Source organism: Orcinus orca, chromosome 2 (genome assembly GCF_937001465.1).
Source record: "Orcinus orca chromosome 2, mOrcOrc1.1, whole genome shotgun sequence".
Taxonomy (NCBI): domain Eukaryota; kingdom Metazoa; phylum Chordata; class Mammalia; order Artiodactyla; family Delphinidae; genus Orcinus; species Orcinus orca.
This window is the reverse complement of record NC_064560.1, coordinates 91,511,857-91,524,762: the sequence shown is the minus strand read 5'-3', so window position 1 is coordinate 91,524,762 and position 12,906 is coordinate 91,511,857. Positions and strand designations below refer to the sequence as shown.

At 39.3% G+C, this 12,906-nt stretch overlaps 1 protein-coding gene and 1 long non-coding RNA gene across 2 annotated transcripts in view; one reads left to right on the top strand and one right to left on the bottom strand.

Moving 5' to 3' along the window:
- IQCH (IQ motif containing H) overlaps positions 1 to 11,346 on the top strand; it is a 203,453-nt gene extending 192,107 nt beyond the window's left edge. The window contains 2 exon segments of the mRNA XM_049706661.1: positions 1,230 to 1,346; positions 11,248 to 11,346. Coding sequence (XP_049562618.1) covers positions 1,230 to 1,346; positions 11,248 to 11,331 — 201 coding nt within the window. The 3' untranslated portion in view covers positions 11,332 to 11,346.
- The window catches only part of LOC117203819 (uncharacterized), a 188,837-nt gene that overhangs the window by 153,801 nt on the left and 22,130 nt on the right, over positions 1 to 12,906 (bottom strand). The window lies entirely within an intron of this gene.

The following is a 12,906-nucleotide window of genomic DNA, read 5'->3' as shown; positions in this document are numbered from 1 at the left end:
CCAAAGTTCAAAATCTGGTCCAGGCATTGCCATTTTCTATGCCCTAAGGTTGGCCATGGCTCTATGTGCAGTTCTCCAAATTTCCATTTACCCAAGGACAAACAGAGATAATTGTCAAAGGCAAATATCATATTTCACAAAGGACATGCTACAAAACTATCGGGATTCAATACTTTCTTTTGCACATATTAAATTTTAAATATTTTAGGAGATATTACAGTTGAAATACTTTGGACCTACTGTAACCAGTCTCTTTGGGATAGCTCTCATTGATAGGCAAGCAAGATATAGAATAGCAATTTCCCAAACAAAGAAAGCAGGTGGAATTAAAATTCTAACACTGGTCCCTTCAAGGAGGTGGAGTGCACTTAGTGATTTGCTGCCGAAGAGCGAAAAGGGGGAGGGTATCTTTACAGCAAGAAACCTGATGAAAACTACCTTAGCCAGGTGACCAAGGTCGGTATCAACAGTGATAAATCATGTTGATATATGTATCCTTGATATGAGGTGATGAAAGTGGCAGTTTACCTATGTAGTCCTTCTCTCCAAAACCAACAACCCCCATCTAATCATGAGAAAAACATCGGACAAACCCAAATTGAGGGACATTCTACAAAACATTTGATCAGTACTCCTCAAAACTGTCAGGCGAGGGCTTCCCTGGTGGTGCAGTGGTTGAGAGTCCACCTGCCGATGCAGGGGACACGGGTTCGTGCCCCGATCCGGGAGAATCCCACATGCCGCGGAGCGTCTGGGCCCTTGAGCCATGGCCACTGGGCCTGCGTGTCCGGAGCCTGTGCTCCGCGGCGGGAGAGGCCACAGCAGTGAGAGGCCCGCGTATCGCAAAAAAAAAAAAAAAAAAAAAAAAAAAACTGTCAGGCGAGACTGAGAAACTGTCACAGCCCAGAAGAACCTAAGGAGACATGACAACTAAATATAATGTGCTGTCCTGGAGGGGATCCTGGAACAGAAAATGGAAATTAGGGGAAAACTAATGAAATTCAAATAAAGTATGGACTTAAAAGTAATGTGGCAATTTGGTTCCTTAGTTGTGACGAAGGTACCACATCAATGTACGATGTTAACAGTAGGGGAACTGGGTGTGGGCTATACAGGAACTCTCTGTATTATCTTTGCAACCTTTCTCTTAATCCACAATTATTCTAAAATTAAAAGTTTATTTAAATATTTAGTAAAGAGTCTGACATTCAGTTGTGATTTTTTTCCAGGCAACCAGTCGCTATGCGGTGATGAGCACCAAGCTGAGGCACGACAATCTCTCTCTGATTTTCCACTATGTTTTTCTCCAGATGTGTAAGGCCCATGGCATCGGCTATGATATTGAGGTATGAAGGGTGACAGCTGGCCAAGGCTGGACCAAATACAGGCCTGTGGGTGATCTAGGCAGCTAATAATTTGATGCACCTTCAAACAGATATTCTTTAAACATTGGTTTGACATGTATTTAGAGGAAGGTTGAGTGCTGCTTGGGGAAGGGCAGGGGGTGGCACTTGGTCCTGGGAAGTTGATCTCTGACCCCAAACTTGTACACCCAACTTAGTAAAGCAAAAACCCTGTAGCTCACCAGACTTAGGAGTCATTTGGGGGACCATCTCTTAATCTTGAAGCATGTCCTGAGCTTTCTGACCCCACCCAAAGCTGCTTACTAATAAATATCCTCTTAGTCTGTTTGGGCTGCCGTAACAAAGCACCAGATACAAGATGGCTTACAGAAATGTATTTCTCACAGTTCTGGGGTAATCCAAGGTGAAGCTGCCGATCAATTCAGTTCCCGGGGAGGACTGTTCCTGACTTGCACAATAACTGCATTTTTGCTGTGTCCTAACACGGCGGGAAAAGAGCAATCTCTGATGTCTCTGCAACCTCTTCTAGAAGGACACAAGTTCTAACTGAACAGGGCTCCACCCTTATGACCTCATTAACCATAACCGTTCCCTTAAAGTCCCTGTTTCCAATACATTCACATGGGGGATTAGGGCTTAAACATCTGAATTGGTGCGGGGCTGGGGGGCGGTGTTACACAATTCAATCCATAGCATCCTTCTACTACATATCATAGTTTCTTTCTAGGAGCAGTTCTGATTTTAAAAAAAAACAAAAACAGTTTCCCCCATTTTTGGTCTATCCAGTGACATTGATGGCCCCTACCCAGCTTCTTCATCCTTAGTGTAGCTGGATGGGGGCAAAGTGGGATGTAATATCTCCTACTTAAACTAGAACCTCCATTTTGTGCCTAGAGATTCATACTACTCTGAGAAATAGTTTCATGATTTTGCACTTTGATTCAGATCTTCAAATCTGAAATTCTTAGAGGGTTATTCTAAGACCTGAGTGACTCTATGTGCTCTTGTGGAACACCCTTCCCACATCACATCAAACATATTAAAATATATTCACCTCTCACATTAAATATAATTTATAATGACAAAGAATTGAGCAATAACCAATTGATCAAATGTTTTGATTTATAGATACTCAGTTCCATATTTATTAATTTTTGTTTTTCATACTTGAAAACAAATAGAAGTTTTCAGGGTTCAAATATTGTTATAGGCCCTTGAAAAGCATATGGACCTTAGGCACAGGGCCAACAGTGAATAGGATGACCTGGCTGACACTTGGCAATCCCCACCACACTGTAGGGCACTGTCAGGGTGCATAATGCCTTTTGATTAGACTGATTCATGCTGACTGCAAACACATAAAATGAAGCTCATATTCCCTTGCAAATTACATTAAAATTTATACAATATAGAAAGAATGAAAAGGACAGATTGAACTGATTTATCTGAAAGTAATTATTACATCTGCTCAACACAATCTCTTTGGAATTAAATACAGTTGATCCTTGAACAATGCCAGAGTTAGGGGCACTGACCCTCCACATAATCGAAAATTCAAGTGTAACGCTATAGTTGGCCCTCTGTATCCACAGTTCGGCATCCAAGGATTCAACTAACAACGGATGTGTAGTAGTGTAGTATTTACTGTTGAAAAAATTTGCATATAAGTAGACCCATGCAATTCAAACCCATGTTGTTCAAGGGTCAACTGTAGTTTTTAGCCCTAAATTAATTAGACTTACATGTGCCAGAAGGTGGTTAAATCTAACTCTAGCTTTATCTGAATCAACTTATTTTATTTTCTTCTAAAATATCAAAGCAGAACAAGCTCTGTGAGTGGGCATATTTGGCAGGGAAAGTCTCCTGCTGAAAAGAAAACGGGCTCTATAACTTTCTATTGCCCAAGATTATTATTAGAGATTTATTTCTTTGGCTGAAGGCTTTGTACTTGACTGAAGTTCTAGTACTCCTGGGAAAAGTAAAGCACCAAACTTTACAAGTTATTTACACCTTTGTGGCTCTAGTTGATCAGATTCATTTCTAAGAACAAATTTTAGTACAGGAAACAGGCTATTAAGGCCCAGGGGAAACAGTGGATGGTGCAGAGGAAGGGATTCCACTGAGGGTGAGAAGAATGAAGAAAGGGCAGAGGGGCACAGAAGAACTGACAGGCATATTTCATAGACTCTGCCTCCAGGTCAACTGTGCTAAACAACATATAAAGGATGAAAGATGAACTGGAAGAGAAAGAGAAATAGAGATTGGGGGTGACGGAGTGATGGAACAATATGAAGAAGAAAAAGATAACAGAAGAAAATAGAGAGGATAAAATCCAGAGACTGGAACAATCTATAAAAATAAGGAGAGGATAAATAGAAAGAAAAAGAGCAAATAATAAACAAAAGTACAAGAAGAGAGGAGAAATGGAATCATAAAAATCTGAGGTAAGAAGAAGGAGACATGTGACTACTTGGAAAATTTGGAAATTCTCTAACAATGTCCTTGCTCTATTTTTCCTAAGATGGATTCTCATCTTTTCAGACACTGGGGTCCCTCCCTTGTCAGAACTCTCCACTTGTTCTCTCCGTTGCCTTTTGTTGGAGAGACATTTACCAAACACCTACTATATGCTGGCACTGAGCCAAGCACTATTACTTTATTATCTCTTTCATCTTCATATCTCTCCTGTAAGAATTTATTTCTACCATATCGCAGTGAGGAATTTATGTTTAAAGAATTTAAGCACTTTCCCCAGGTCACACAGCCAGGCATTTTATGAAATGCCTTAATCCATAATTGTCTGTAAAGTCAAATATGATTCTTTTTCTTACACCAGGGTATTCCCTATGCACCTTTTTCCCCCTAAAGACTGTTTCCCACTAACTGTGTATGTTTCTAAAATATTATTACCAATCCAGTCCAAGAATTCTGGGATCCATTTCAAATAAAATACTCCACCTAGGTAATTCTTGTGTATTCAGCTGAAGAAGCACAAACTTCTCCATAACCCCCATGACTATCTCCACCTTACAAAAGAAAAAAAAGTTATGTCTAACAATTAACTTCCCTAAAATTTTATTGCCTCTTTGGGTTATTCTGAGTCTTAAAAAAAGATCACTTACCCTAATTCCAGTGTTACCTATGCCACCTGCTTCCACTCTTGGTCAAATTTAATGTGGGTGGCTCTTTCCAGATAAAGAAGCAACATTAACAATACATCAGTGTCATTGCTACCAAAAGAAGAATCTTCAAAGTCCTTATTCTCAACATTATGTTTTTCTTCCCATTATCATCATAGAATTTCACATGACGTTTCTTGTCCAAAATCTTAGGGGTAAAAGAGGGAAATGAGATCACCCTTTGAGTTTATTTTTCCTTGCTGAATATTGGAAGGACGACGCATTGCTGAGTTTGTAACCAACTCGGTGGGTCTCATTCCTGGTATTTCTGTAATGCTACAAAATACCCCCACTGATTTCCTAATGAAATGAACTTGTAATGAAAGCCATATGGAGAAAAGTGTCATGTTTACTGCCTGCAACAGTGTGGCAGGGCTGGTTTCACACATACATAGGCAGTGTGCCATGATCCTAAATAGCTCCACAACCACCAGCAATCACTTCCTCGGACCAAGGGATTGCCATGGTGGCAATCATTAAGGCTGTTCAAAATGTTCTGATTCTCCTCCTTCCAGGCACATAACAGAATTGTACTTCCTCCACCCTGTCCCTGAAGTCAGGCGTGGCCATGTAACTTGTTTCGGCCAGTAAAATATGAACAGAAGTGATATACGTCCTTTTTATGCCTTTAAGAGCCACTCTATGAGTCGCCATAGCCTTTTTCCTGCCTTGGAAATCCTGGAAGAACACTGAGATGGAGCCTCCTTCAGCCCTGAGTGTACCTGGGACCAGAGATCCATGCTGACCCATGTGGGAAATGGAGTATAAGCAAGAACCAACTTTTTTGTTACACAAACTAAGAATTGTTTGTTTTTTTTAATGACTGCAGCGTAACCTGATTGATTCAGAAATTAGTGTCAAGAAAAGGATGCTCCCCAAAAAGAAAACAAATATTATCACTTCAACATGTAATCCGTATAAAAATTAATAAGATACTTTACATTTATGTACTAAGTCTTTAAAAGCTACAGCACAACTCAATTTCGATTACTAACATTTCAAGTTCTCAGTAGCCCCATGTAGCTAGTGCCTACCACATTGGACAGCTCAGTAAAGGATGCAAGACAAGATCAAACTAGTCAATAGCTCTCAGTCCTGGCGGCCCATTAGAATGGCATGAGTGAGGAGATTTAAAAAGTACAGATGCTCAGGCAGGGCTGGGATTAGTGTGAGGCAAGTGAGGCACTTACCCAAAGCACCTGAGTAATAAAGATAAATAATATTGTTAATCAATATGTTAAAAATCAAAATTAATGAAAGAAATCCATGATGAACAAAACATCAATATTTTAAATAAACATATACTGATGTTTTTCCTTTGCCTTAGGCGCCAATATGGCTTAGCCTGGCACTGTACCCAGGACCCACTCCAGACCAATTAAATCAGTATTTCTGGAGGTAGGGCCCAGGCATTAAAATTTTAAAGCACTCAGATGATTCTAATGTGCAGCCAGCATTGACCACAGTTCTAGTCCAATGTCTGTCCTAATGCCCAGATTTCCTGATAAAATGAGGAGTCAACGGGCAGTTGTAATTCTGGCATGTGGTATCTTTTACCAAATCCCCAAAATGTAGTTTTCTCTTCTGTACTTCCAGTGATGAGGAGTTCACAGCTTCACCATTTCCCTTATTGCACAACTGCAGTGTTAACTTTTATTTATCTGGAGAAGAACTGTTAAAAGATAGTTTTCAAAAAAGGATAAAATCATGCCTCTCATACAAATATGAAACTAAACACATGATAAAGATTTATTTAAAAGAGAAGAATTAAGCAGATATTATAACCAGGACAAAAAAGAATCCAAAAAACCAGACAACTTTATAGATCATCACTACTGAAATGAATATGCAAATGGAGGCAAAACTGGTTTTTCCACAAGGAGAGCAGGAGAGGAAAATCAGTTGAACCTCTACCAGACTGGACAGAATTTGCTTTTCTCTCAGTCACCTACAACTTACAGAGTTGTAAAATATCTCCCATAGAATCAAGGTGTGATATAGACAGCACGAAGTTTTCCTTTGAAGTACAAATTATTTTCCACACAACAAACTGCTTCCCTATATTTTTTTACCCATTGCTCTTAGAACAGTGGTTTTCAAATTTTGATGTGTGTGAGAATCACCCAGGAAGTGAGCTAAAAGGCAGATTTCCAAAGAAAACAAAAGCAAAAACAAATGAATGGGACTTAATTAAACTTAAAAGCTTTTATACAGCAAAGGAAACCATTGACAAAACAAAAAGACCACCTACTGAGTGGGAGAAAATATTTGCAAATGATATGACCAATAATGGGTTAATATCCAAACTATATAAACAGCTCATACAATTCATCATTAAAAAAAAGAAACCTGATTAAAAATTGGGCAGAAGACCCGAACAGACATTTTTCCAAAGAAGACATACAGATGGCCAACAAGCTCATGACAAGATGTTCAACATCATTAGTCATCAGAGAAATGCAAATCAAAACAATGAGATATTACCTCAGAATGGCTATCATCAAAAAGAGCACAAATAACAAATGTTGGTGAGGATGTGGAGAAAAGAGAACCCTCGTACACTGTTGGTAGGAATATAAATTGGCGCAGCCACTGTGGAAAATAGTATGGAGGTTTCTGAAAAAACTAAAAATAGAACTACCGTATGATCCAGCAATCCCACATCCTGGGTATATATCCAAAGAAAACAAAAACACTAATTCAAAAAGATACATGCACCCCAATGTTCATAGCAGCATTATTTATAATTGCCAAGATATGGAAGCAACCTAAGTGTTCATCAACAGGTGAATGGATAAAGAAGATGCAGTATGTATGTACAATGGAATATAACTCAGCCATAAAAAAGAATGAAATTTTGCCATTTGCAACAACATGGATGCACATAGAGGTATTATGCTTAGTGAAATAAGTCAGACAGAGAAAGACAAATACTGTTATTACTTATATGTGGAATCTAAAAAATACAACAAACTATTTAACACAAGAAGAAAGAAACAGACTCACAGATACAGAGAACAAACTAGTGGTTACCAGTGGGAAGAGGGAAGGCAGGAGGGACAAGACAGGAGTAGGGGATTAAGAAGTACAAACTATGGGCTTCCCTGGTGGTGCAGTGGTTGAGAGTTCGCCTGCCGATGCAGGGGACGCGGGTTCGTGCCCCGGTCCGGGAAGATCCCACATGCCGCGGAGCGGCTAGGCCCGTGAGCCATGGCCACTGAGCCTGCGTGTCCGGAGCCTGTGCTCCGCAACGGGAGAGGCCACAGCAGTGAGAGGCCCATGTACTGCAAAAAAAAAAAAAAAAGAAGAAGTACAAACTACTATATATAAAATAAATAAGCTACAAGGATGTACCGTACAGTAAAGGGAATATAGCCAATATTTTATTAAAACTATAAATGGAGTATAACCTTTAAAAATTGTGAATCACTATATTGTACACCTGAAACATATAATATTGTACATCAACTATATATCAATAAAAAAGATGCAGTGTATATATGTAGAATGGAATATTACTCAGCCATGAGAAAGAAGGAAATCCTGCCATTTGTGACAACACAGATGGAACCTGACTGCATTATGCTAAGTGAGATAAGCCAGACAAGACAAAAATTGTACAATATCACTTATATGTGGAATCTAAAAAAGTCAAACTCATAGAAACAGAGAGTAATAGTTTCTGGGGATCTAACGAACAGCATAATGACTATAGTCAAAAATATTACATTATATGCTTCAAAATTAATATGAGACTAGATCTTAAATGTTCTCACCACAAAAATAAAATGATAAGTATGTGATGAGAGAGAGGTCTTAGCTAAAGCTACAGTGGTAATCATATTGCAATAAATAAATATATAAAATAACATGTATACCTTACACTTATACAATGTTATAAATAAATTATAATCTCAATTTTACAAAAAACACTGTCCTAGAACATATCTATTCCATATTCTGGAGACATCCTTTCCAAATGTGCTTCTCACAGTATTTGCAATTAGCTCTAGATTTCAGTTCAAATCAGCCTTATTGGTCGTAGTATAGTATGTTTTCTTTACTTTGTTTCCAACATAATATGCTATTTCTTTTCTTCCCATTCAAATTTTATAGGACAGACAAGGAACTATCTTTATATTTTATGAACATCTGAAGAGAGACAAGTTGGGAATGTTGTGAGTATGAAGTGTGTCTATGAGATATAATAAGCTAAGAAAATAGACTGTAACAACCAACAAGAATGATGCTTCTCATGCATTTTAATCAGCATGCTGATTTATTGGTAGTCTATCTTGTTTTATTTAGATCTTTAAGTATTTCATAAATTGACTTTAGAAGTGTCAGCAGGAGTTCATAAGTATAATTGATTAATTATCCAAAATTGATGGGTAAGGGGCTAGTTTTAACAACATATTACACTCAAACACATACACCTACAAGGCACAGCAAATCTGACTGATGCGGAACCAGCCCAGATGTACTGATTGCAGAAGGGCAGTTTTCATTCTGGCATGCTTAGAAAAATGCTCTGGTGACTTGGCAAGATGCTCCCCAAAAAGGCAGGGTCTGTCGTCCCTCTTCAGATCCAGTTCTGGCCCTGATGCAGTCTCCTCAAGATACATTTATGCTGAGAAGCATCCTATTGCACCACTCAGGAGGCTTCTCTATGCTTCCCTGTTTCCTGCAGATTTCTCTCCAGGTTATTCTGGAGAACAAGCAAAGTTGTCTCCTCATCTAGGACTCAGAACTTTAGAGCCACAGCCTTGAATTGTGTCTTATTCATATCTTGGAATATGGTTATTTGGTACCTTTAAGTCATCCTGACTTATTGGGAAACTGTTTCTATCTTATATTTTTCTTCCTTTTAATATCTACAGAATATTGAAGAAGAAAAGATGAGCAACTGTAAACTTTTCTTTGTGTTGCTCGGTTTTCTCTGGAGGATCAAGGCGAGGCTTTTCATGAGTTGGCTAGGCTTTGTTTGGCTTTATTGCAGGCAGGTCCCATCAGGTGAGGGCTCCAAGAGGGGATGACCCTACAGACCAGAATTGTGTGGTTTGGCTTCACTGGGATAACTTCATACTGACTCCATTTGTACCGGCATATTTCTGGAAATAGTGGCATGTGAGTAGAAATTTCAAGGGAAAAATGAAGGAAACTCTAGAAATGAATTATTAATCGGGAACAGGACTTAGAGTCCATCTAGTTTCTTGATTCCCAGCCTGGGAAACATGGACCCGAGGAGGCTGAGGAGGGGTGGCGCGAGGGGCTTGAATCCATGTGTGGACCCAGCATCACACACACACACACACACACACAATTTTTTTAAAGTACGGGTCTCAATCTTTAGTATATGTAAGAATCACCTTGGGGGACTTGGTGAAACTATACTTGGTGAAACTGCACAATCAAAGATTCTGATTTCGTTGATCTGGATGGGGCCCAGGAATTTGTTTGGAGAAGCACCCAGGGTCTAATACATACTGAACCTGTGGCAATAAAATACAAATCACTGTTAAAAATTAATGACTCTGAAGTTGCCTTTGGCTATTGTTTTTTCTATTAAAAGAAGAGACACTAATGTTCAGTAGCTATAAGGGGTAGGGGTAGGTGGTCTTTGGATTTGGGGAATCTAACTTTTAAAAGTTTGGAAGTACTTATCTAGTCCAATTTCTTCATTTCAGAGAAAAAGGAATGAAGACCCAGAGAGCTTAAGTAACTTCCCCAAAGTTACATAGTCAGTGGCAGGACATAGAGCTCTGGGTCTTCTGTCTTGGAGCCTGGGAAGCTATCTACTCCCACCCTGACCCAAGGGAAAGCCCAATCAGGCTGGAAGGAAGCCATTCCACAAGTGTCTAAGCCTTAGACTCTAAGGTGACTTATTTTACAGTTAACAACTAAGAAAAGAAGTAATCCCAAAGTTCTTTGCAGCTGCCTTAAAAGGCAGCTTGCTCTTTAGGTTCACCACCTCAGGACAGAATGATTTTAAAAAACTAATCCATTCATTTAATCTGTTTTTAACTTCGATTTTTAAAAAAGTTTGAAAAATAGCTAGAAAAATACCCTGGAGTTTTGTTTCCAAGTTAAAACTTAGCAATGATCTAGTTGTTTGGGAATGTTCACTGACCATAGTTTAATTCTACAGGATGGTTTGCAAGTTGTCTCTGAAATCTTCTTTAAATGTATGTTCAGCTTTATAAAGACAGCTGTTCATGAATGGGGCACATTCTCCTCTGCACATAAATGGGGTGCATTCATAAGTAGCAGGAATCACTTGTATAAATGAAATAGAAAACAAACTCTAGATGAAAGTCTCCAGAATACTGAGGTGCACATGTCTCTGGAGGCAAGTAAATTGTTAGGCATGAATTTTACTCAGCAACAATTCTCTTAAACTAACAGTTTTTAAAATGAGCTAATACTAGTGTCCTAGCTCAGTGGTAGCCTTTTGCTAGGAATGACTGAACCTATTCCTACCTTCTGCTAAGTTGATTAATAAAAAATATTTATTACACAAATCCTTTTTGTTGACAAGCTAAAATGGAGCCTCATCTTTCATATCTCCCTGAAGATTCCCACCTTGTGAGATTGAAAATACTCATTAAATTCCATCACCAGACAGGCACAAATGAGAGGGTGATTGTTTTTAAGCATGTGAGGGGAATCGTTGGTAAACTCATTTGTTTGGATATCATTAACAGAACAATCGGTGAGGATCTCCAGGGGGTCCTCATGACCTTTGCTCGCAATCTCTTCATCATCCATCAAGAAATATCAGCACCTAATATGGAAGGCGAGACCAATTTTAAGGTGAGGTGTTAATTAACTAACGATCCTGGTTAATTTCTATACAAGGGCTGAAAATACCTCATGCTGCATTGTAAACAAGTGCTAAACCATTTTTTTTTCATTGTAAGCAGTACATATTTTACAACGTGCAGGGTCAATATTGTAAGGTTCCCACTGAACCCATTAGTTAAATTTAATAGTTTGAAACTTTTTCTTTGAAATATAGTAGACTTGTTTTAACTTACTGCAATTTCCAAATGTAAGCTTACAAGACAACAAGGCTTTTTGATGTTGAAGGTGAAGTGCCACAATGGAGCCAAAACAGAGACTGTCACAACCAAAAATCCTGAATATAATCTACCTGTATTTCAGATAATACAATGTCTGGCTAAGGATTCCTGGGAAGCCCAAATTTCTAGAGCCAGAGAAGTTCTGAGACGCCAGAAGGACAATGTGTGTAGAGAGAAGAGGAAAACCTCACCATATATGTAACCCATCTGCTCCACCCCATTTCGCCAAAGTGGGACAGGTGTTTCTCATCGCTAACCTTTTGAAGCTTCCAAACATCCCTTAAAGATGTTGGTTCAGGAAATCCAGTCATGTGTAATTGACCAGAAGTCTCCAAACTCTAGAAAACAGGAGCAAGATCTACACCGAAAGTTTTAAAAATACCAGCTGAACAGAGGTGAACACTTGGTATTGCTCACCAGAGTCTGCATCTGATTGCCCGGCTGAGCCTTCATCGTGTCTGAATGGATCAAGTAAGTCAAGGGACTCATCAGAAACCACACGCGGGGACTTCCCTGGTGGTCCAGTGGTTATGACCCCGCGCTTCCACTGCCGGCGGTGAGGGTTTGATCCCTGAACAGGGTTTGATCCCTGGTTGGGGATCTATGCCGAGTGGGCCCCCCCCCCAAAAAAAAGAAGGAAAGAAGCAGGGAAGGAAGGAAGAAAGGAAGGAAGGAAGAAAGAAAGAAAACCATATGTGATTTTTCTCTTAAATGGAAAGCCCGACAAAAGCTTGATAAAAATAAAAATTTTGAATACTTTTTTTCCTTGAGCTAGGGCCTGGTCCCTCTAGTAACAGTAATAATGATAATAATGCTTTGCTCTTCAATGTGATTTTATGTGTTGCATCAACTTTCACTGGTCCTAAAGGATCTATGCTCATCGTTTATATTCTAAGTTCCTGCCAGCTAGCATCATTTCATCTGTTACTGTGATGTGCAAAATTCTGAGCCTATATGCACGTGATCAGTTATCTGTCCAAATACAGCTAATAGTCAGAATCAGATGGTGCTGTGGACTGAATTGTGTCCTCCCAAAACTTCATGTGTTGAACCCTTCGTCCCCAATGTGATGATATATGAAGACGGGGACACTGGGAAGTTATTATGTCTAAATGAGGTCATAATGGTAGAATCCTCATGATGGGATAAATGCCCTCAAAAGAGACCAGAGAGCTTGCGCTCGTTCTCTCTGTCTCTCTCTCTCTGTTTCTCTCTCTCTCTGTCCCCCTCTCTCTGTCTCTCTCTCCCGACCCTATGAGGATACAGCAAAAAGATGGCTGT